The following is a 26444-nucleotide window of genomic DNA, read 5'->3' as shown; positions in this document are numbered from 1 at the left end:
CAATAAAACAGTAATCCCCCACAGTTATTGCTCTTCTCTTTCTTCTATTCTTTCTTCCATCACAAAAACCATTTAGAGGCTGCCTGTGGAAATTAAAGCAGAGCGGTCTAATTCCTCTGGAGGTCGTTCTAACGTCGAGTTAAGGAAAACTTTTAAAACTTCATGATGGATTTATTCCTATTTTACTTTTACTGGCCTTTGGAATCAATCTGGGTGAAATTATACATTTAACTTAAAGTGAGATTTTCTCAAATGCATGAAATCCTGAAGACTGATGTGCAGTCTGGACGTCAGCCGAGCCAAACGTTGATATTTAAGACACTTGACTTTCAAAATAAATCAGGAAATAAAGGATCCATCAAACTCATCCCAAAACGCACGCGTGCCAGCAGCGGCCGTTCGCTCATAGATGCGATGCTTTGAAAAGGTTTTTCTTTGCTTTGGAGTTCTACGTTTACAAGCAAACAAACACATACAATGTGTAGAAAATCATCCATTTCTCCAAGTATGATAAACCCTTATAACAGCTTCATGATCCGATAAACAGATCTGTAAGAATTATTTTATTTCCAGACTGCTTCATAAATATAAAGATTTTCATTTTTGGGTGCAAATTAAGCAATAGTAATAACAACAGTAATAGTAATAAATGTTCAGAGATTTGTTACATTAGTCTTTTTGGATTGCATGCATGAAAACATTTAGGAACTTTAATGATTCTTCTCTGGATGCAAACTACAATGTCATGGTTTTGGTTCTATGGTTCCACCAAATCTGTGTTATGTTGGATGCCTTTTTGTTTAAATAAAGGACTTTTTATTTGTATCATATATTTGATATATTTATATCATATGTATTTTATATTTACAATGCACATATATATGCCTTAGGTTCTTACCAGCATGGTATTAACCATTAATATGTGTGCAGACAAAAAAAAAAAAAAAAAAAAAAAAAAAAAAAAAAAATATATATATATATATATATATATATATATATATATATATATATATATATATATATATATATATATATATATATATATATATATATATATATATATAAATAAATAAATAAATAAATAAATAAATAAAAGGACTTTTTGTTTGCACTCCTGTCGTCCTCATCCCCTGCGTTTTGGGTGCTCCTCACTCCAGTCCAAACCCTGACACTCTCACTCTCAGGATCATATTTCTTTCTTTGAGGTTTAACACTCTTTTCATTTTTCTCTTCAGTGACTCATAAAAATAGTCGATGCAAACTAGCATGACTTAAACCTTATCATATAATAAACCATAGATAAAAAGATAATTTGTGAATAATTTGTTTATCTGCAATAAAACTGGATGCAGTTGTTGAAACAAACATTGAACACACATGAATCAGAGATGTCTAGAAACTGTTCAGAACACCTTTGACTATTTAAAGCTGATTTTGTGAAAATGTTCTTGTTGTGACTAAGCTGATAATGGGTGCCAAGCTATATTTTGTTGCGTTATGTTAAATGTATCAGGTGAACTGTTCCACCCAGCTCACTTCAAAAGAACCAGTGCTAGCACATCGTCTCTAGTCTTTTGTGGAGTGGTATGTTCAATGTTACTGTCTGCTGCGTTGCCTGTGATGGAATCCCAATATTCAGAGAGTCTTTCTGCTCCATCCCCGTCCAGGTGGCTCAACTGCTGGTCAATTTCTTCCAAGCAGTAGCACACCGAGGCCAAGCGTTTAATGTTCAGCACACACCGGTCTCCACTGAGCCGGAGGAGCGTCCCTGCAGCTGGACTGTCTCCATGTGCAGCCTCTTTTCCTTTCTAAATCCTGGACAAATGAACTTCCCAAGTCTTCAGCTTTTCTTCAACGACAGAAAACTCATTGTGCGAGCATAAGCTTATGAGAAACAGTCACTGGAGCTCTAAAATGTCCGATTTGATGGGATTTCCAGATTCCAGCGACGGATGGTGGACAGGATGAAGATTTACATGTGTTTCTGTTAACTTTAAAACGTTCTGCTTGTGCCCGAGCTGTACTGCTCCTCAGCATGTAACAGACTTGATATTCAAACAAGAAATTGCCGTCTTTTTTTGTCAGGTCTCCTTTTAGAGGAAGCTTATGACTATTATCTAATACGTTAAACAGCTTGAACTCTTGTTCACACCTTTGCTCTCCTTAGTGCACTGACACAATTAAACCAGGGCTGTAAGTAATGCTGAAAGACAAAGGATGTTTTTTCAGGCTGTAAGTCCCATTTCTTTACTTTAGAGTCTGAAAAAGCATCACAAGTGTATCACCACCTCCCTGGTATACATGTCTTTAAAAGGACTGTGTGGTTTTTTTTGATAGTGCTTCACTTTATCTGTGTGAGATCCATACATTTTAAATATTTTACAAATGTCCAACAAATGCATTCTTTTGAAAATAAATGGAAACTGTTGTTTGGGATCTATAGACTCATGTTTGAACCACAAGATACTAAAGATGTGGATTTGATCGCTAATTTTGCTGGAAGCAGGACCGTTGTTTCTATGGCTACCTCCAGTTAAATATATCTGAAGCACTGAGTTGACAAACGTTGCTTAAGTGTTGACTTCATTTATCCGTCCAGTATCTGTATGGGAAGTTATATGCAAATGTTTAATCGAAATTCTTTCTACTGTCAATAGTGACTTGAGCAGAACACGAACCCGTCGGAAAAAGCCAAAAAGGTAAAGGTGAAGCAATCTTTAGGATGTCTAAAACAAGACAAATCATTTATTGTGTCAAAATAAATGTTTACTAGCTGTAATACAGTTTGTGGAAACTTTTGGCACATGCAAATTTTCTGTTATTTATTTATTTATTTATACTAAGAAAATAATCTTAAGGTATGAAAGAAATGTTTACTTGAGAACTGCTTAAAATATGCTCAGCCTTTTCTAACTTTACCATATAGTTGCATCAGCAGACACTTGCAAGCTGGCGTGTTACTGACATTAAAACAGGTGTGACGGCAGAATAGGTAGCCACCGCGTAACTGACAGGCCCGCTTCCTAACTCCCAGAGGACAAGGCTGCGACGCACAGACGGGACACACCATTCAAATATTCATGAAACACAATCAGTGCCGCACTTTCAGTGGCTGTTTAGTGAGAAACACTTGGAGGGAGGGTGAAGCTCCAGCCATCACAGTGATTAATTAGGTAGTACAGGACCAAACTTATTAAGATAAATCTGGGTTGTATTTAATTACATGAGATAAAGTGGTTCATCTCTGCACGAAGCTTCAGCAAATCAGAGCGTTGGAGAGCGAAGTAGATGAGGAAACTGCCAGAAAATAAAAACTGCTGACCATTAAAGTTTGTTTTCTAAGAGTAAAAAGTGAGAAAAGTAATAAAAAACCCAACAAAAACTCAAAAGCGTGTCTACGTGTTCTCCTTGCAAACCTCATGGTGCAGACTATAAATTCTACTTTGTCATTAAAGTGTTGATAAGTAACAGTTTCTACAAAATGTCACCTCTTTGGTTGTGAGGGTTAGGCGGTAGTCTGTAGTAGTCTGATTTTAGTTGGTTTTATTTATTAAAACATGTTGGAAAACCCCTAAAAGACAAAAGCTGGATGTTTAACTTACACTCAGCATGAAGCCATCACTCGTAAATGTTGATCTGCTCGTCTGTCATACATCAGAACCAACAACAGCCGTCTGCCAACATTATGCAGATGATTCAGAGATTTAAAAATATCATTTAGGTGCAGATTGTAAAAGTATATTTTAGAAGTGAGGCACTTTGTATCCACATGCAACAATAAACGTCAGTGGTGGATGATCTAATGAACACTTTTCCTGGGTAGCCCATCAGGCGGCGCTGTGTTCTCTGCAGAATCCGCCTGAAAGGAGGTCAGCGCCACCAGCTCTGAAGAGGAGACGAGCTCGCCGCATGTTCCATCATCATCTCTTTACTCACACACTCCACAGTCACTTTCTGACTCCTCTTTATCTTTATCTCTTTAGTCTTCTTCTGCATTTCTTTTTAACGTCCTTTATGGATTCGGTTCAGTCCGTTTCTGGCAACCCAGAAATTATCTCATTTTTTAATTCACTTTTCAACCCTGTAATTTTTTGTATCTTTCAGCATCAATCTTCTCACTCTGGTCTTGTGACATTTCACATGTCAAGTCTTTTCTCATTTTCCATTCAAGAGCCGGCTTCCCAAAATACCTCTGACAGCGTTCTCCCAGTATTCTATCAACATTACAAACCTCCTACTACATCTGCACTGGAAAACACACCGATGCCAAGAGCTTTTCACCATCTCTTTCCAAGATATCGGTTTTTAAAGCACACATTCAAGTTTAATGAGGAAGTTCAGACTTACAGTCAAGATTGAAGAGTTCAAGCATCCCTCCCTGAGTGTTCTTATAGTTTTTAAATTCTTAATTATCTATCTCAATGTTTTGAGGAAGTAAGATGATGGCACATTATTCCTCCAAATCTAAGCTTAGAACTAACAATAATGAAAGCCTTTACAAAACAACTCAACGCCTCAAACTGCTATAAAAAGCGACATACCCACTTTGCAGAGACTGTAAATTCAATTATATAAATAACATTTTAAATTTAGAAAAAAACAAATGCATTCCATCAGCAGCTTTCGGATACATTAATATGGTGCCTGTGTTTTAGGTCTAAAGAAAACGGCTTTGCATGGTGATTGTTCCTGAATTTTGGTAAATTATATAAATAAACATTTTAAAAGAGCCCCGACTGCATTAAGACCTTTTATCTTTCCTTGGAGATTGGAAGTAGGAAGTAGGAAGTAGTTGTGCAGAAACTCGTAGACTTGTGCGTTAACCGAAACCCTATTCAAGGGGGAAAGTCATCGGTAATTATCTGCTCATCAGTTTGGGAAAGGTCATGAGGCCATATCTAATTATTCTACAGTGAGACAGATTAGTCATGTGGAAAACATTCAAAACCGTTGCCAATTGTCCCAGCGTGGATGTCCAGTTCACCCCAAGGTCAGGTCGCCCAACGCTCAGAGGAACTGAACAAACCCGAGAAATAAACCCGTCACACCTCAGCTGTCTCATCTTCCACCCCAGTCATGGGTGTTGCTGCTGCTCCATTGTTGTTTCCTACCACACCAGTAAATGCTGCCCCCCCCAAGACCTCCCCCTTACAACAGCCTGTCTGTCTCCAGCAGTCGGGTGAAGAGGCTACTGAACAGGTACAGGTTGGCGGGGCCCCAGAGTCCTGAAGGCCTGTTTGGACCAGCAATTCTGCAGCACCTCTTAAAATATCTCACCCATCTCCTCCTAATGACCACAGACCTGTAGCCCTAACATCTCACGTCCTGGAGTCCTGGAGAAACCTTTACTGCCCCACGTGAAAAAAACAAGCAAATACCTCCCAAAACCCACTGCAGTCTGATGGAGTTGAAGACGCCATCATACATGCTTTAACAAAGCCACAGTCGTCTGGGCAAAGTAGACATCACTGACTACGTTTACATGCAGTCAAAATTCGGGTTATAGCTAATATTCCGGTTACTGAAACATTTGGAATATTCCGTTTACATGCGTGAGCAAACAGGGTTATCCCTGTATAGATGGTAATTAATCATTTGGGATATCTGGATCAAACCAGCGACGAGCGGAGAACGTGATGACGCAATTACCGTCATTTCCGCTTCTTCTTCCTGTATCCAAATTCAAAACAAATGCTGCTTTGCGCAACTTTTCGCTCACCTTCTTGTAAATCTGGCTATCCCGGTACTTTCTAGCGTCTACAAATGCAAAAATGTTCATATCCTTCATTACATTTATGAAGTGATTAGTCTCCTCCTCACTCCAAAAGTGTGGCGTGGTCTTGCGTTTCTCCGTGTTTATAAGAACTTCCTGGACTCAAAAGACCAGGATTCCTTGCAAACAGAGCATGTGCAGAAAACAGATTCATGTTCCGTTTGATGGGGATATCCCGTTTGGCGTTTACATGACCCAATATTCAGGTTTTAAAAGGAGTAACCCAGGGCTCATATTCAGGTTTTTAAAAACCTGAATATGAGCAAATTTGGGTTATTCAAAGGGGTTATTGGTGTTTCCACGGCCGTGCAAATTCGGGTTATTGCCAATATTTGGGTTTTAAAAGGGTTATTGACTGCATGTAAATGCGGTCACTGTGAGGATGATGTTCTTCAGTTTCTCCAGTGCATTCAACACCATCCAGCCTGCATTACTATGTAAGAAACTCCAGAGGACACAGGTGGATCCCTCCACAATCACTTTGATTCCTGGTTACCTGACAAACAAGACCAACGTTTATGAGAACTAATGGTTAATGTTGTGTCTGACCAGATGGTTAGCAACAGAGGAGCACCACAGGGGACTGTACTCCCACCATTGCTTTTCACGCTGTATTCCTCAAACTTTCAGTACAAGTTGGAGTCCTGTCATCTGCAGAAATACTCGGATCTCTCTGCAGTTGTGGGGTGTATCGGTGATGGACAAGAGACTAAGTTAGGAGAACTAGTGGATCATTTTGCGACATGGAGTGGGAGGAATCAGGTCCTGTTGAATGTGAATAAGACAAATGACATGGTTGTGGATTTAGAAGAGCCAGGATTAAGTTAGATAGTTTTCCATAACCTGGAACAGACTGGACTGGAAATACAACACTGATGCTGTTTATAAGACAGGACAGAGCAGACTCTACTTCTCGAGGAAGCTTAGGTCCTCCAGGGTCCTCCAAATCTGATGTGGAAATTGCAGTCACATTTACAGTCATCTCTTGGGGAGCAGAATCAGAGGCAGGTACTTCAAGAAACTCAACAAGCTAAATTCATAATTCAGCATAATTCATAAAATGAAGGAGATCATGGACAACCTTGAGCATGCTCTTCACAGCACAGTGATTCAGCAACAGTGTCTGCTGCAACACAGACGCTACAGGAGATCTTTCCTGCCCACAGGAATTAACTTCTGCAATGAGTCTCTGAAAAGACCGGGATCATGAAACTACAGCAACAATTCATTTCCCTTTAGACAGTACAGGTCTAATGTCACACGTTAATACTCACAAAGCTGAGAAAAAACAACGCAGAAGTATAGCTACAGACATACAAACCACAAGATTTGTAGAGTTCTCCAACAAATGCAAATATATGGCCACAATGCAGAGTGCCACGTTTGGCAGAGATCAAACACTGCATGTCAGCAACTATGTCTCATAGCAACTGTCAAACGGAACAGAGGGCTGATGATTTGGTCTTGTTTTGCAGCCACAGAATCTAAGCACTTTGCAGTCATGATGAACTCCTCTGTATTGTAGTCTGGCCCTATAGTTAAAGCTTAGTTTGGGTTGATGCAACAGCACACTGATTTCATTCACAGCAGTACAACAATACAGTAGAACAGCTGAAAAAGAACGGAAAATGCAAAGTCCAGACCTAAACCCAAATGAAACGAGGCCAAATGTGAAGAGAGCTCTCTGTCGGAATAAACAGATAGCGTAATTTATGGAAGAAAGCATCTACTTTTTATATCTGCTCACCATTAACTTGGTGGCTGACAGACTTTGCAGGCAATATGTGCAGTTCTTATTTAAGCCAAACTGATTTACTGTTTCATAATTTACATAAAACAGGGAGTACATTTCCCTGCATTTAGAATCAGCATCCCTACATTACAGGCGTTTTTCTTCTGTCACAGATTGTCATCTTTCTGTATAGCAGAAGACATAAGACTACAATATGCTGTAAACCTGTCTTAGTGAGATGCTTCAGTTATGCACCGCTGTGCACAGGACACCCGTTTATAAGGTACGGCATTGCAGACATGCCGTCATGGATGCGCTCACTACGGAAGCACAGAGTGAGGAATAATAAATGTGTCTTAATTAGCTCCATAATAGAGGCAGTGGACAAATGTGGCCATATCCTGGAACAATAGGATATTAACAAAATGAAACCTGTAAAAGCCCCCCAAAAAAGGAAACGTGTAGTGTTCATGCAGGTGTGGTGCTGATACTCAGAGAAAACATGTCTGTTTTCATGTTTTCACTCAGTACCTGACAACGTGCAGTAATATTGTTGATGATGGATCACAAGTTAGAAATACTACAGGCTTCTTTTGCCCTCCAGCGGCCTGAACATGTCCCAGAAGCACACGGTATGTACGTACAGTATCTGAAGGGCAGAGATCTTGTCTTTGAGCACTTCTTGTGCTTTATTGAAGTCTGACAGCATGTTTTGCGTCTCCCTGCTGTGGACGGCACTCAGCTCGGCGAGCTCCCGTTCGTGCCTCTTCATCAGCTCCTGCTCATGAGCCCTAAAGAGACAGAAGAAGAGACAACTCAGTTCATGAAATGAGCAAAGTTTAAGACACAATAGAGAGGGAAAAAAAATACATGTTTAAGTCTGACTAAAACAAATGTATTTGCATAGAAAAAAGTCATGTGTTACACACGAGTTGGTGAAAGGGCATGAGACAGCTCTTGAGAGTGCTTTTAGGATGGTTTTTAAATCAGTGCTGCATTAGATTTTAATGCAAACCCTGCTGACAACACCTTGAGGGGATAAACAGGCCTACATCTTCCCCTGGTGCGGGAATTTTCAGAACTCAAAACTGACACGAATTAAAGAGACGATAAAGAGTTTATTTATTTTTTTAAAGGAGCATGAGGCAGGATTGAGGCAGGATTTCTGAAAAAAATTCGTATACGTTTTAAGTTTTCTAGTAATAATGTCAGATGAAGCGTTCCAAACCAAAAAGAATGAGCCCTCTAGTGTATCTCTCCGTTGCCTTGAACAGGCTGTGTGCTGCAAAATGTGCTGCAATTCCGGACCGGAATTTCCCGCGCTGTCCTGCGGATGTGACGTCACATGACGCTGCATGCGCGTTCTCCCCGTTCTCCCGTGCCGGCTCCGCTGTTGGCTGCAGTACCCCCAACGGCCGTCGTGGCGAAGGGTGGCGCTAATGAGTCTCATTTCTTAAAAGGAGCCTCATGCTCCTTTAAGCACAAGGCTGGAGCATGGTGGAGCTACTGTTTGAAGCGAGACACACCGTCTCTACTAACTGGATCAATGGTTAGGTAAACTATCACATGCATGTATTCCCTGGAGTAACATGCACCAGGTGTAGTACATTCCTTCTAGGAAGATCCGGGATCAGATGACTCCTCACCTAGTGAGAGCATTTGTGCAGAGCCAGAGACCTCCAAGTCAGTGTCCTTGGTGGACATTCATTTCATGTACCTGGTGATCATTTACAGGTAAGAGGCTTGGGTGTTGGAAACAAAGACAAAAGCTTTTTCTTGTGATGTTACAAAGACAGAGCGTATATATATAGTTATTTCCTTTTAGTTGTTTGACCTTTAATATAATGTTCTGGACGTTTAGGATGGACCTAAAAACTGGGTTTCATGAGGCGGTGAGTATGTCTTTAATATATGCAGAAGCTGACCCTGCATGTTTTTTGTATTACAAATAGCTCTTAAGTTTCTCTTAGAGACTTGAGCACATTATTGTACTTTGACACTATCTGATTAATAGCTTTGGGAACTAAAATGCCTTCATCACCGAAATAAATCTTCCCTGAATGTCAGTACTTACAGAACCTCGGCTGTTTACCTAAATGGAGACTTAGTAGACTGAGAAGCTTCACCATCCTGCTCTGCCGTTGACATGTGACTGCATGTGCATGCAGCAGTTAGAGTAACATCCTCCCTGTGTGATTATCAGCCCAATCTCCTAGTATTGATCGGTGTGAGATGATGCAAATCTCAGATCATGAATGACATTGACAAACAGATGGCGGTCAAAGGTCATATTAAGTTGACGGTGGTTTAAAGAAAAACATTACCAGTGGATGGAGAGAAGGTGAGGAACTGAAGATGTTAAAACTGAGCATTGAGAAGAGGAACCAGTGGTTGGTTTGTTCAAAACGTATATATAAATATATATATTCATACACATATTTGCACACAATTCAACGTATGTGTCCAGATCTTCATAGGTGAAATTATTTATCTCTTACTTTTACTAGCGTGTCATAGTAACAGATTTCATTTGAGTGAGAACATTAAGAGCCCCTCTCAATAGACAAGTTCACTTAATATTAATATTTGATTCTTATCTGAAATAATACCAATGGACAGGCTGGGTTTTTTTCAGTGATGAATTCGGTGAATCGCGGGTCCGTGACATCACCTCACAGCGAGTCACATTGTTTGTGTCACAAATGTTTCTGCTCACGGTTCAGCACAGACCAGCGCCTGTTGTGATTTAAAAATGACTCTTTTCATTTGATTTGCCACTTGGCTGATATTTCACTTTCAGACTGAAACAGGATCTGTGGAAGCTCCACAACAAAATATACACGACAGCTCCTCCGAGGAAATGTTGGTTGGATCAGAAAAGTGAACTGACGTAACGACTAAACACATCATTCAATGAAAACGTGCGAGAAAATTAAGGTGGAGATCCAATTTGATAAATAAATCCGCCAAAATTAATTGCAAATGTGGCGTCAATTAATTGGAAACTATGCCAAGTCTGAAAGCTTTATGAAAAACAACAAATGCACAGAAATGTACTAAATAATTCATATGTCAGTGATAGTACCATGTTTAACTGAGGGTTTTGGAGCAGTGGGAAAAGAACTAGAGGCATGCTTGGATGTTGAAAAATGGGAATTGAAGATGATAATGAAATGAGGGGAAGAAAAAGGCTGATGAAAGCGCAGAGGGAGTGAGGAGATGATAGAGGAGAAACACGTCTGTCTGCTTCTCATTCATGGGCCAACTCTCCCTGAGGGGTGCACATCTTATCTCTCCCTGCTTCTTCTTTATTTATTTATTAGTCTATTTTTGTCCCCATGACCAGAATTCAGACGGGGAGTTATGTAACAGAAGAAGAAATGGGCTGTACGTGGACCTGGCAGCAGAGAGGGAGGATAAAAGCGACCAGCGTACAAATTAGGCATTAATAACTGTGTGGGCAGCCTTCAAACACTTACACACACATACAAACCTTCATACACTCCTCACAAACTGTCCATCAACCTGCAAACATTCACAAGGCCTTCAAAAAAATGTTGGAGTCCATCATTCAATGGAGGGAAAGATGTAAAACACTGCCAATAGTGGTAAACGTCTCAGCAGGTTGAAATACCAAAAAAACCTCTATGCTTCCTCTCGGACCCTACGGGACTCAGGTAGCATGCTAAATGGAAAAGGACTGGGGCTCCTCGCGACCACCGAGTCCACCATGGAGTTCTCTGTGCTCCAGATTAAACTGTGATGCTACATTGTGATCAGAGTAGCTATCATGTGATGTCCAGCAGCGAGAGTTTTGCCTAAATGACACGATGCAACAGTTGAGCAGCTCCACCACAGACCTACGACAGAGAGAAACAAGATGCTGCAATGGCCTAGTTACATTCCAGGCTTCAATCCAGCTGAAACTCGGTGGTGGGAACTTTAAAAGAGCCGTTCATAAACAAGTGCCCACCATCCTCACTGAATAAGCAGTGCTGTAAAGAGTCAGTCATATGTTCTCCACAAAAATGGGAGATAACATTAAAAAAAGGTGCTCCATTGGTGGACTCCCAGAATCATGTTTTATAAAATAAATAATGATAATAAAGTAATATGTTCATTTGAGGTTGTATTACACTTATTTTAAAACCTGGTAAAGATCATACATTTTATGCCCTAATATGTAAACCTTAATACTAAAAGAAGAAGACGAGAAAAGTCAATGAATGACAGGGTCACTGCTGATGTGTGGGGGAAAAAGAGGGTGTGATCACATTTATTTCATATGCTAATGATGTTGCTAATCAAACAGAGGTATTATAACTGACAGCAAAGTTGATATTGAGACTGGTAAATGGATAGTTTTGTTGAGGCATATATTCTCTAAGTTGCTGTCTGTCCAGTGGTGTCAGGCTCGCGGCCTCCCTGTTCCTAGTGTCTGATAAATAAAAAAAACTAAAAAGAAAAAGAAAGAAAACAAAAAAATACACATGTAAATGTGTTTTCAGAAGTACGAAATAAAAAATACATTTTTATCCTATTTAGTCCAAGCGTTTATGGTGGCATAAGTGCAATATAACAGTCATCTATGTTCTAACTGATGAGAAAAGCACGAGCCTTGATTGGTGTCAAACTGTCTCCATGTGACGACATACCAGCAACTATAGAATAAAGGTTAGACTGGAAACTCAACAACACAATCAAACCATAAAAAACAATAAGGCACACAAGAACATCTCTCATTACTCCATGGGAAAATTAAAAGGAAAGTGGTTGCCAAGCAACAGTGAAATTAAATGGAACTGTGGTAGCACAGAATTTGGATGAAGTACAGAAGTAAAGGAATAAAGAGCTTGCATCACACTTACAGTAGGTAAACGTCGACCTGGTAACTTCTAAAAGGCTATGCCCACCTTATGTGAAGTTCAGCACACACAATACGGCAAACTACAAAACTGGCAGGAAATTAAAAAAACAGAACTTCCCTTTTGTATGTAAATGCAGCAAAAATAAGTCTGGATACCTTATTTCAAACACAGGAAAAAGAGAGTTGAAATAATCTGTATGCAATGTCACTGATGAGGTGAGTACTGGCTCGTACCGGATCTGCTGATTGGCTTCACTGCGAATCTTGAGCACCTCCTTGCCCTTCAGCTCCAGCTCTTTGGTGAGAGTGCTGATGTTCTCGTTAAGTGTGTGGATCTGGTGGTCCAGCTGAGCGATGTGGCTTTTCCTCCGGGACACCTCCTCCTGCAGCTCAGAGATGCGGCCCAGCAGTTCACACTCCTGGCCAAGAGAGGAGGTCAAATTCAGTTTCATCAAAGCTGTGGTTGCAGAGTTGAGGTTCACATTTCTTTTCCTTTTTTTTCTTAAATAACACAACTCTTAGGCTTTTACATGTCTATGTGCATTTTTTCCATTTTATAATGAAAGAATATGCAAAAAAAGAGCATTGGAAATGTAAAGGTGGGTAATAACGGGTGTCTAAAAGCAAACTGGCATTATGGTCTTATGTTGAGACATATTACGTCAAAGAATAAACGCTATAAACACATTTTTAAGTTGTAGTTTAAATTATAGATCTTTAAAATCTTTAGACAGTTTAACAAGAATAACTGAACTTTTTACTCATTCATCCAAGCATTTTGTTGCACAGACAAAAACAGAAGTTCAATAAATGATTTACTAGTTGAATATACTGCATGAAATCTTATTTAACATACTACACCTAATCAATACATCTGGGAAACATGACTAACACAAGGGGACTTTACATTAATCAGTTCTTATCATTTAAAGCATTTTGTGTGTAGAAATAGTGGCATACGTGCACACTGTCCAGTGAGCACAGACTTTCAAAGTTGTTACACGGTGAGTGTATCATACGGTGACTTTATCACAACTTTATACGGTTCCTGTAAACCCCAGCTAATACTGTACAACACACACTATGTCCAGCCAAGCCAAGAGGCCCATGCACGTGCTGTTGTGGTAGCAGCCCTGGTTTCCATGGAGCTGATCCCATCTCTTCCCCCGCACCGCTGCTTCACAGCTTCCTCCACCCCCGCCACCACAACCATACGTTTATCTGACTGGCAGCAGACGCTGCTGGACATTTACACATCAAAACATAAAGACTATACATCTGTCATACACTTGCACTTGATTTACACATTCAAACGTTTTAATAAAAGGTATATTGAGAATGAATAGTTTCATTTAAATGGTTCATTCAAGTCATAATTTCATTTAATAGTAATATTTTTTTTTTAATTATCAACACAATTTAATAAAAATGGGCTGAAAGGAGTTTTTCTTAAAAAAAAAAAACCTAACAGATGTTACAACGAGGTTTTATTTAGTAACTGGCCTGTGCTCGTCCTCTCCATCGTGGAGAAGGCTCACTAAAGCAGCGTCTTCTGCTACTTAATCAAATCCCGGTCGGAAAAAAGTAGTGCCTGCTGCAGGAGATGGTGGAAAAAAAAAGATATTGGAGGTAAAACACTACTTTGAGGGGAGCGTGTGGATGTGGTCAGTGTGTCTGACAGCGATGTTCCTGCTCCAATTATTCATAAATGAGAAAGAGAATTCTGTTTCTCGTTTAACTGCCAACATTCAGGGTAAAATGGTAGGAAATGAGAAGTCTACAAAAAAGTCCGTAGGTGCGCATCTTCCACTCATCTGGAGGATTGATGAGCGAATTGCAGGGGTCTAATAGAAACGGTGTCAGTGATAAATATGTGCCAGGCTGCTGCATGTGAGGCATTCAGGGAACATTATTAAACTGTAGTGTTGGCCTATACAAATAGTAACAAACCTTTAAGTATAGTCAAGGTCTGAGGGGCAAAATATTCCATTTTAAACCTACTTTTGATCAATAAAGAACTGTAAAAAAGTAAAATAAAAAAGATTAATTCTACCATTAAATATAACATCAACATTTTAGTCACTCTCAAGTTTCTTACCCAACACTGTCATGCAAGAATTCAGGCATAATACAATCAATCAATCAATCAATCAATCGATCGATCGATCGACCGATCGACCGACCGACCGCTCTCTAAATCTGAGCTCTCCGCTGACACAAGGCATTATTGTGGCGGTATGAAAGAGAACATGAGCATTGGTTTTGTCAGCAGGTTCAGTGGAGTACCCACATGAAGACAACGTGCTGCCTTCACACGTCAGAGTGTCAATCATTAAAATTTAATTTAAGTGAAAAACTAATGGTTTCTGATGCTTTAATAACTATTCCATTGTTATTTTTTGTAGAAAGACCATTTTGCATTTGAGGCTGAGTTAACTATGACTTCAACAGAGTGCAAACAAAGAAAACATTTACAGTTTCATGCAGCTCTGTTTGTAGTTTGGCTAAAGAAAAATAAGGATAATTTCAAAAGTTTTTCTCAGATTTTACTTGGGAATAAAAATATGTAAATGTATAAATGTATCATGTGTAACCTTAGCAACATAATAGTTTTCTGCCGTTTACGCTCAGATCATTGTTTTGTCAATCATTGTATGGAGGTGCTGCATTTGCTGCAAAACACTGCTGTTCCTCTGAAAATGTTTTCTACCTTCAACAAAACAAACAAACAAACAAACCGAACAACTGGGAAACGAAGCTAATAGAAAAAAAAAGGATTTCTATGTTAGATGTTATAGTGGGTCAAATATGGCTGTTTGATGTTTTAAGACATTCATTTTATGAAACCATCTTCCTTTCAAAGTCTAAAAAGTATTTTATTCATGTTTGTTTTGCTTGTATATAAACAGGTCAAACAGTTTGCTGCCATTTAAAGTTACATCCACCGATATTTATACCCCGAACTGCCAAGTTCATGCTGGAGGGAAAGTTGGGCCTAGTCTGCCAAATCGATGTTCATAATTAATTAGAGACTTGCACATGAAAAAAAAGATGAGATCTAATCTGATAATTTACACTTGAATGCCACTTAATTCCTTGAGAATTACATTAAATGTGGTCAAATCATTGTCCACTGAATTAATGTATAAGAAAGCTGTCACCTTGTATTCACAAGTTCCCTTCAGCATCTTTAACTTCATGTAACTGGTTGATTTTTGATGTCATTGTTGATGCCTGGCTGTGCAATCAGGCAAAACAGGGACGGGTAAAATACGTAGGTCTTCAATGAAAAATGTATTGGTCTCACTCTTCATTTCTACTCATCAGATTCCTGGAGAGCTGAAGAAAAGCTAAATAAAGTCCCAAAGCATGCCTATTGGAAGAGCTGAAATAAAATGATGATTTTATGTAACAGTTGAGGTTTGTGGCATGGCAGCTTCTCACTGCACAGAGGATGTTGGAAGTCGTACAAACTCATTACACATTTACTGGATAATTAGTTATGAATCAGCCACACAACTGCGTGGATGGCGTGCATCAAACACTGCTATACCACCAAGAGTGAAACCTATCTATCAGGTGTGAATACATGATGGAAATGAAATGATCAAGTAAGTGTGTTTAACCAAATACTGTAAATATATACACAAAAACAGACGGCAAAACAAACAAACAAGCATACACTACACACACAAAACCACTCACACAACCATGGACTTTAGTCCCTTCCTTCCCATCTGGTAAGTAATTGGAAGTATAAAACCATTACTTAGCAGAGCATGACGACTAGGCCTCTGAGTGCCTCCACTCTGATGACTCAACACAGAAAGTTACAATTTATGGGCTAATGGGGCTCTGGCAATTTAAGATAGAACTAAAGTAAACACAGACCCTCACTGTCTCTGAATTTTAATTATATGCAGCGTTTTATCATCAAGAAGACATGCAACATTAATAACTAATATGCACAACTTTTTAAACATTATTTCAAAGTGACATTTTGGCAGATAACAGTCTCAAATATCTTCTCTCACCACGAGTGAAACAAAACTAAACAGTAGGTGGTAGAAGGACGCAGAGGATACAGTTACTTCCAATTCAGGATGATCAAATAGTGACCTTCTTGCAGGAGACATATAATACAGCTGCACATTACAGTTCACATTTCAACTCCCTTGCTGTGTGTCATCCCTTTACACTTCACATTTACATGTCTGACTGTCAGAAACACGAACACCAAGCAACTCTTTCATACAGTGGAGAACGAGGACCTGTGTAGTTGATGTCTATAAAAGGGGAAGTGATAAGGATGGCTAAGAAACAGGTTTTAATATAGACAGACAGTCAAGTTTAGGTTTAGTGTATTCTCAATTTTAAGTCAAAAAGTATAACTGTCAGTCAGTTCTGGTATAAACATGCTCAACATTGCACGATTATGATACTTAAAGCCTTAGTGCCTAGTCTCTTGGGCTAATAAAAAAATTAAAGGCACTAGAAAAGTGTAAAAAGTCAAGAAAAAATGAATTGCAAAATAAAATATAAAGACAAACTGAAATGGCCAACGAACCTTTATTTGTCCTCCACAGAGCCAGCTGTTTGTATTTATTATAAGAGTTCAGAGTGGATGAGTCTCATTTCCTGAGACTCAGGAAAAAGACATTAAGTTGCTGGCTGCGTCTCTTTGTGAGGATCAAATCCTTGTGGGCCAAACAGCTTGCAAAGGCAACCGTCCGACTGAGTTTATTATTAAGGTACACTTCATGAAGAGGTCCGCTTTGGAACTGATAAATCACTCAAATCAGGACCTTCTTTGATAAATGTGAAGAGAAACTGACATCCGAGTCAAGCTTTTGCTGCATTACTTCTGAGTGACAAGCAGTTGAGACCGCAACATTTTACAAATTAGCCTTCATTAACCACACATTGCTTTTTTTTCGGGGGAATTAAAGACAACCAGCCGTGCAGTCTTGTCAGAAAGTATGAATCACAAGGGGGCGAGACAGGAACCCAGAGTGTTTGGGATCATTAAGATGATTTACAAGCAGTGGTAAAGAGGTTGCCTGCAGGGTGGCGGTGACGTCGCTAGTCTTCGCCTGTGAGAGCCTGTGACAGGTGTTATTCTGGCTCAAACATCAAATATTACCCCATCCTGTCCCTCTTTCTTTTTTTCTTTTTCTTTGGCACAATATTACGATAAATTAGTTTTTTGAGTGCTTGAGAGCATATAAATTCAAGCAGAAAAAGTGTGTTTGGCAGATTATTTCTTTATTGTAACAATGCTTGTTGGTAATAAATCTCACACCGTTGGAAAGCCTGTTTATTTCTCTTTGAAATAGTAACACATTTCTAAGCAACATGCATTTGTGGGATGAGCAGCAGACCTGAGTATGTGGGCTGTGTCCATGAAATATTGCCAATGCCAAACGACTTATTTTGCCATTGGCTCATTTAGTGTTTGGTGGAATGGAGTTTGAAGAAACAACAAATATTGGCAATTTAACAATTTATCTAATTAACAGTAGGATTGAGAGAGCCTCCAATGATGATGAGCCTTGCTTTTCCAGTGAGGCAGATGCTGCAACACACCATCACACCATCTCCACTAAAAGATGTTCGTCTATTGGTGCAGCAAGTTTATATGGAACTTGTCCTTCAGTTTGGAGATGGTACTGGTGCTCACTCCAAACAATGACTTGGTTTTGCAGAACACCAGCTTGAAGTTTCCCCATGGCGCAAGCCCTATCCAGATCATTCAAATGTCAGGCTGATACACCCACTGACCACTGTAGCAGGGCCCATAGTGGTAAGTGAGAATAAAGTAATCAAATAACTGTCTAGGATTACTAGTCAGGATCTGTTTTCATAGTGTGGTCATTTCCTGTTTTATTTTGTAGGCTTGGTTCTGTCGTGTTGCTGTTTACTTTTACTTCCTGGTTTTTCCCCCTTTTTTTGATTACTGTCTCCGCCCTAATGTTTTTCACCCGTGTCTTGTTTCCTGCGTATTTCAACCGCGTCTCATTCCCCATGTCTTTGCCAACCTGTCTTTGTTTCCTCCCGTGTGCTAAGCTCTCTCGGGTTTCTTTTGTTTGCTCCTCGGATTAAAGTTCTGAACTTGCTGACTCTGTGCCTCTGCCTCGCTTCCCCTTTCGCACCGGGGTTCACCTCACTAGCCCTGACAATTCCTACCTTATTTAAAAGGGGACCTATTATGGCATCTAATATCTATTTTAAACAGGCCTTGAATGTCTTAAAAACAAGCTTTTGATTGTTTTTGCTAAATAAATTAGAATTTCAGCCTCTGAGCCATGTCTTTATCTTCCCATTCTCTAACCTCATTATCTATGCGGGATTCTGAGTGGGCGGGGCTATGATAATGAGGCTCTGTGCTGATTGGCTGCCTGAATGACGCGATACACCGCTACGAAAAAATGGCGGAAGCTCCGGCCGGCGGAGTTAATTGTGGGCTTGGTTTCACGCATTGCTCCCGTCGTTACGTAACGACGGGAGCAGAATCTGAACGGCTCGTAGATCCACATCACACTGGACGGCTCATCCGGGCGGCTGTACAGACACTGCAGAATTTGGTTGCTTTCCTCCTTCTCTGAGTTGGCAGGCTGAGGGGAGACCACTTTATATATGTTAAAGCAAGAAAAAACGTGTTTTTCATAATAGGTCCCCTTTAAGTGTTAAAATGTCTCTGCGGCTTCAATCCAAACATACTGTTACAAATATCTTTCACAATAAAGGTGAAGGTACATGAAAATCAACAAGCCAGTCTATACTCACTCGAAATAGCACCGTAGAAAATACCTCTCACTTAAAACTGTGATTAAAGGTGTGTAATTGTGTGAAAGATGATTTCAGCATGCTCAAAGGTGTCTGCAGTGTCGATTCACTCCAATCACACAATCTAGCGGTGAGAGGGAGCGAGGGCGCTGAAGCGTTTGGCCAGGATTCATACGTGACTAGAAAGCCCTGCCGTTCTGTTGCCATGCAGCGTTTCCATGACAGAAAGACAGCAGCTTCTACAAAAGGATTCAAGTCACGCTCTCAAAAGTTACAATTAACTACTAAGACACATTTCTGACCACCACCATCAATTTGCAATTGATTACTTTATAATTATAACACAAAATGTGAAAATGCAGACAGGCATGGATGAAAATAGTTCTGAGACAGACCATAAAGTATTTCTGTCATGAGCTGCTCTGCATTTATGAGGTCCCACCTGTGTCTGATTGTACTCCAGGGTTTTCTCCAGCTCAGCCTTGGCAGCCGCTGACTCCTGTTGGTGCGTTTGTCGCAGGTGTTCAATGGCTGACGCGTGGATGTGGTTCAACTCTGATCGCAGAGAGGCTGAAGGGCCCGGAAAAAAATAAGGATATTTAGTTGCACAGAACATACTTCATATGATGAAACGGAGCAAAATATTTAAGGTTACGTATTACTTGTTCAGAGATGTCCTTTCAGCCTTTATTCTGATTTCAAAAAAGAGCTCATTAGGTGCTGAGTCATTATATTCTGTTACATTTTGGTCTCCACAAAAAAGTGCCTCCGCTGTCTTTTCTCTCTGGCCTTTAATCCTCACTTCAAACACCTTTTTATTGCAAGAGTCTAATGGTTCAGAGAAGCACAGAGAATGATCACACAGTTATTACCTTTCTACTTGAATGTTGTGTAAAATGAAATGTAGACATGAACATTTTTGTATTTCTTTCAAAAGCCAAAACATATAGATAAAAAAAAAAAACACATATACACAGACTCTGCTCCTGACCACACAAATGAATGTATGCGCAACGTCACACATGGGGAACAGAAAAGAAGCAGAGAAAGAGATAAGGAGAAAAGCTAATAAAAGGATCTGAGGATGTGTGAAGTGAGAGACAGATTGGAAGCAGCTCTGTGGCGTCGGGACCAGGACGTGAAGGTTAATGGAAGACCATTCATCACAGCACACCACGTTAGCGCTGCAAACTGGGTACTGCTCACATTATAACACCCTATTCACATCTCTGGACTAACTTCGGTTCCCCCGAATGTCTTTATTTAATCCAACAAACTACTGCTCCTGGATAGACTCATCTGTGGACTCTATAAGGCCAGTTCAATGGTAGAGCACGTTTCATGCACGTGACAATTCAAAGTGGTTTACATAAAAACATTGACGAGTGATTAAAAAGTACGATTTTAAAAGCAGGATAAAAAATTAAAGAAAGACTTTTGAGATGTTATAGTTCTTTTTAAAAGAACTATAACATCAACTATAACATCTCTTTAACATCATTAATACAGAGAAAACACAGAGCATGCATTTAACTTAAGATTTTTTCTATGTTAATTTAACCTTTTATAAAAGTGATTTACATTTTAAAGCTCTTCCCATAACTTGAATACCCACAAATGAGAGCTGAGAATCTTTTCTTTAAAGTTCGAGCATCCAATACGTCGACCTTTGAATGGAACGTACTGGATTATGCCTTTTATACAAGTGTTTACACAAGCTCATGAGCTTTTAAATGACTTGTCTTTGGCCAAATACCTTTAGAATAACAGTAGTTTATAAAAGCAGTAGTTTTTTTTCATTATAAATGCCCTTTTCATACAACAGCAAATAACAAGCTGTTCTGTAAAGACACTGGGGTGTATTCATGTTCTATCAGAAGATGTTTGGGTGTATTCATGCCATCACTTGTTTGTTCTCGCTATGCTTGCCTTGTACTTCTTGCACTAGTCCTTTTTGTTTGCAATGCATGTGTATATTCATGCATGCAAGGCTCTTTGTTGCAAAACAAATCAAATACTTCTGGCTTTCTCTAAAAAGCACTTCTTAGTGAGTTAAAAAGATTCCCACAAACCATGTCAGTCTATATCAGTTTTTGTTGTATCTAGATGTCACAGATATCTTGTAAATGCATTACAGTTTTCAATTCTTGTTATTTTCTTGGACAAGCATTTGAGTCATATCAGTGTGAAAAACCTGCTTTGACAAGCGGACTGGGATAAAACTGTGGGTGTGCTGCTAAAGCGCTCACCCAGCATGGCTTTGCCTTCGTCCTCCAGTTCAAAGCGCAGCGTCTGCAGCTCTTGCTCTGACTGCTGTTTGAGCGTGTCGAGGCTCTGCCGGTGGGCCTCTCGCAGAGACTGCAGCTCCGCATGGTGATGGTGGCGGAGACGCTCCTCCAAGTCCTGTTGGAGAGACGGTGGGAGGGGATGAACGGGAGATGGGGAGAGATGAACAAATTGAGAGAAAGAAAATAGAGAGAAGGAGGAGGAGAGAGTGCGGGAGGACCAGAGGGAGAGAGTTTGAGGAAATTTTGTGGAAAGATTATGGGGGAGTAAATGAGAAGTGATGATGGCGAGAGGGACAAGTAAAGAGTAAAATGGATATAAGAATGAAGAGGAAAAAGAGAGGTCGAGCAAGACAGCTTATTTTTTCCTTCATATTCTCAGATGAAACCGATCAGTAAATCTCTAAATATTTGAAAGAAATAGAGTGAATATTTCATCAAAATGCATTAAACAAGAGGCCATTTCCTCACGTACAGTATGAAGAGCTCTGAAACCAAGTCCATGAGATACTCAGATGTTCCCGTTCCAAGTGTCTGAGCCGAGGCTTTAACTGGAGTTAAAGCAGCTGCTCTCCATCAGACGTTAATACCTCATCTCACCTCGTCAATATTCATGTGGCACAACAAGTAACACATGACGATACGGTGAAATAATTTTTACCTCCAATTACTTGTGCAGGAGGCAGATTAAAAAGAGATGTTTGTATTGGTGTAAGATTGTAATGATTTCCTTTTACTTTTATTTATTTCATTTGTAACATTTCAGGTCTTCCCACCAAGCGTATGTTTTTCTTTTTTTTTTCTCTCTATTTTGAGTCATCACAGCGGTGTTGTTGGGCCACAGTCCCATGTGAATATGGGAGGCCTCAGTTTCAACTTTGAGGCCTAACTCTGAGACCAGCCTCGATTTTAAGACCAAATTGTCTTAAAACAAAGGAAATTAAGGAATGGCTCCAACGCCCAGCTGACCTTTGGGGCAACAAAAGGGGTAGTGTGAAGGTGACCTGCAGACATTGCATTGGTCAGTGACCCGGATTTACAGCAGCCCCCTCTGCTGACGAGAAAAGCTCTCCCTAGTGGTTAAATAGCAGCGGCTTCCCCAACCTCGTCCTCTTTTCTTCCAAACTTCCGAGCTCTTCCATGGTGCTCTCTGTGAGCTACAAATTCTACATGCTCGTCCACACGGAGACGAGGAGAGCAGGGAAAAGAGCCGCTCTTGCCCAGGACCCCCTGCGGAGCGTAACCATCCAGCTGCTCACCAAGGAACACTGGTCTGTAACTGAGAGAATCTCTCTCCGACTTTCTTCACCGCAGGGGAAAGGTCCACGGTCCTTACGTTCTGCAAGGACTGCACCTCATCTCCGATCAGCGTGACGAGCCTCAGCCGAGGAGCCATCCTGCCAGCTGAGCTCGTGAAAGCCCATCCTTCGTCCAGGGGCGTTACAACGGAGTGACCTGCAAATGTTCCAACGCTTCGACCAGCGGAACCGGGACCTGTGCACAACGAGACGACGTGACCAAGCTACGACGACCAGGAAAAGGGGGACAGACCGGCTACCAGTGAGGCTGCATTCTCCGTCTCCGAGAGACACAGGAAGAGAGAGAGAGGAAAAAGGGAATTGCTCACAGCTGGGCCAGCTGAGCATAAAAATCAGCAACCTGTGGACCGGGACCAGAACCACGAGTTCCACAACCACCAGGACGCCACCGACACCCTCCAGGGTATCTCAGAGTAAGAGGCTTGTGTCTGGGCAGAGTTAGTTTAAAGCGGTTAGCGTTGATTGTTGCTGATTGTTGATTGTTGATTGTTTGCTTATCACTGTGTAATGCGCCGACGGTCCGTCACGCGTTTATTATATTGTTACGGTGGTGAGAGATCACTCCAGTTTCCTTCCCTCCCTACTAACCCACACAGACAAGTTAGTATCCTGGCCATCAGGCCTCCGATTCTTTCAGTTACCACTGGCTAAAGAAACGTTCCCCCGCAGTTTTGAAAAGCATGCGTCCGCTATCTCTCTTGAGGTCTTTGGTCACGTGACATTGTCTGCCATTTTCCTTTTGGTCGACGTTACTGCACATGCCATTGTCCTGTTCATTGGTAGAGCACATGACCTGTTTATGTGTAGTTTATGTGTAGTTTAGGCATCGGAATTTATCCCAAGTGTTGTTTCACTATCTTTTAACACTTGTGTAAATACATTCTGATTCATTTGAAAGAGAGAAGTTGTTTGTGTTTATTTTATACATATTTGTCAGGGCTGCTGGTTGCAAAGGTCTTTGCTCAGACTCCTTCCTTCACTGTTGTTCTGTAACCCCTGGCAACAGGCTGGCACGTATCAATAACAGCTACATTGAGACTGATTTTGCTGTTTAGTTATTATTTCCTGATAAAGTCAGGTGGTGCCCCGTTTTGATTGATTCATTTTGATAAGTCATCACGCAATTATTGATAACTCTCTAATAACTGAACCAGCACTCCTTTTGTGGCTGATCACTGTATAGCAGATCCATAGACAAAATCCATGTATAGCAATGTGTAATGACATTACAAAAGTGATTATCAAAAGATCAAATGAATTAAAGGTTACAGGCAACATCTGTAGCGTACTAATTCACCAATGTGTAATGCCATTGGAGAACGATTTGTGGAATAAAGTTTCTTGAATATCCATGAGTCAGCAGGCAGCAGGTTCACATTCTGAGTGATGAATTGATGAGTATGCTATTTAAAACAACAACAACAAAAAAAAGGCTTTGAAAAGCTCCATAGAAAAAAAGAAAAAGTAATAAGAAAAATGAATAAGCTGTAACTTATTATTCTGTGCTTAATTATTCATCAACTTAAAGGTTTAATATTAGGGTCACAACAAACTGCTTGCGTGGGTTACTCTGACAGCTACTTTCTGCTCTTTCAAGAGCTCCAATCATTCTCCTCAAACCCAGAACTGTGAGCCTGGCACCACGATTTTTATTTCCATGCCCAAGCGTTCATTTCCCTCCTGAATAATAAATACATTGTGCTTTTTTCTGTGGTTATTACGCTGTTTGTTTGGTGTTTCTTTTCCCCCTCTGATTTATAGAACTGTCTGCCTCCATAAATTTCCCTTTTGATTTGTTCGTGTCTCATTAATTCAGACTGCCTTGGTTTTGACGTGCCTCCTGGTTGGATTTGACTCTTATGGCACAACAAGAAATGTTTCTTTTACTTTCACAGACTTCATAAACTCGCTTTATGTATTGGTTTCATATTTGCATTTTGACATTTGTATTATATTACTATAGACAGTTGTTTTCCTGCAAAGACATTTGTTCTGGCAGGACAGCACATTTATTTATCTTTTTTGACCACATGAGTCCGTCAGTAAAAGTGCCACGATTGTCAGGTCCAGCTGAAAAATCACGGACTTGAACTTGAGGGTCTGTCTCCTTTATCTAGACGGAGAACTCTGAGACACTATCTAAGAGACAGATTTAAAAAAAATCTTCATCAAAAGTAACATTGATTATTTCCCTCATATTAATGAGGGACTGACACTGGTTGAATTCTTTGGTACTGTAAGGTTAACTAAAGGTTAGCCTGGTGCAGCTGTTCAAGACCATTGTCATTTTTAAAACTGTAAACTTCTGTCCACCAGACATGGAAATTCTCAGTTCCTCTTTAACTAAAAATGTCATGATTTACTTTTTAACCCCGATGTCTGTTTCCTCCCACACACACTGTGTACAAACGATCAGTATCTGTCTAAAATTCTCAATAAAAAGCTGATGCAAAAGAGGAACTAATTTACCTGGAGCTGAACCCGCTCAAGACTGTGGAGATGACGGTGGACTTCAGAAAAAACCCACCCTCCCACCATTTTTTTTTCTAATTTCTAATTTATTTCTAATATGATTGTTTGGCAAGTGGCTCAGCCGATCGCTGTTATCACTTCCCTATTTGTGATCTTCGAGCTACCGCCCTTTGCGAAGCAACAATCCGTTTGTACAAACCCAGTGTCGGTTAAATGCGACAGTCACTTTTGATTTCACCGTGGAGTCCATATGGAAAGGCGTATCCCAATGTAAAAGTCTGAGGGCAGCTCTGCAGATATTTCGGGTTGGGCTGAAGGAGCTGGGAGCAAAGCTATGTATGATTTATCCTGAGGGCTTGGTGAGTGACATGGCTGCGCTCTGTACGAAGGAAAATGGGCTTCATAACTGGTCTTCAGAAACCAAAGTGTCATGTGACCGAATGCTTCGTCCATTGATATATATGGTTCACATCTACGGTTTGCACCTGGCCCCAGTATTGTCCTTTTTCATGAAATATAACCAAACGTTGGTGTGATTCTGCTTTGATGCCATGTTGGAAACATTCTGAGCCAAAATACCAAGCGTGTACCTGACACCATCATGTGAACGCGTCAGACGTTGGGAAAACCTATAAACAGAATGTGACAGTCAAATCGTGTTTCCTCATGATCACAAAATAACCAGACTATCACAAGGGATTCACCTTTTTTATAAAGAGATATAAACAAACTCAGCAATTAGACTTATGCAGAGACATAGCTGGCCTCGGCTTCCATGTTAGTAGCTGCAATCAGCCCGAGCTACAGTACCTCTGTAAGACAGTGAAATATACATCACTTGTCTGGATTAGCGCTGAGAGCGTGTCACTGCTAGTGGATCGGATAGAGTGTGTGTGGGAGGGGAGGAGTTATGTGTAATGTTGCTTTCTAAACATTGTATCTATGACATGTCTTTGTTTTTACTGTCATTTTTGTTGCTTTTACTATTACGCCTTGTGTTCCTTCTGGCAGGGGGACTGCCAATGGAAATGAGCCTTTTGGCTACAATTGGGTGCATTTACATTTTTTTAAATGTTCATTAATGTACATTGTCCCTCTATAACAAATAAAATCAAATGAAATGAAATGAAATAACATGAAGAATGCAGAAAATCACAGAAACAAGGAAGTCTAGTCTAGTCTAGTGCAATCCCAGTACGATCCTACATCA

The 26444-nt window shown here is 40.2% G+C and overlaps 1 protein-coding gene across 2 annotated transcripts in view; it reads right to left on the bottom strand.

Annotated features, from left to right (window-relative positions):
* The window catches only part of fam184ab (family with sequence similarity 184 member Ab), a 207478-nt gene that overhangs the window by 20641 nt on the left and 160393 nt on the right, over positions 1-26444 (bottom strand). For both annotated transcript variants that reach the window (XM_061746559.1, XM_061746560.1), the window contains exons 15-18: positions 21408-21561; positions 19601-19728; positions 12607-12791; positions 8150-8296 (exon numbers count right to left, since the gene is read on the bottom strand). In XM_061746559.1, the coding sequence (XP_061602543.1) occupies positions 8150-8296; positions 12607-12791; positions 19601-19728; positions 21408-21561 (614 nt within the window). The remainder of the gene's footprint in view (positions 1-8149; positions 8297-12606; positions 12792-19600; positions 19729-21407; positions 21562-26444) is intronic.

Source organism: Cololabis saira, chromosome 18 (assembly GCF_033807715.1).
Source record: "Cololabis saira isolate AMF1-May2022 chromosome 18, fColSai1.1, whole genome shotgun sequence".
NCBI classification, from domain to species: Eukaryota; Metazoa; Chordata; class Actinopteri; order Beloniformes; family Belonidae; genus Cololabis; species Cololabis saira.
The sequence above is the reverse complement of the archived record's forward strand: the minus strand, read 5'-3'. Positions and strand labels throughout refer to the sequence as shown.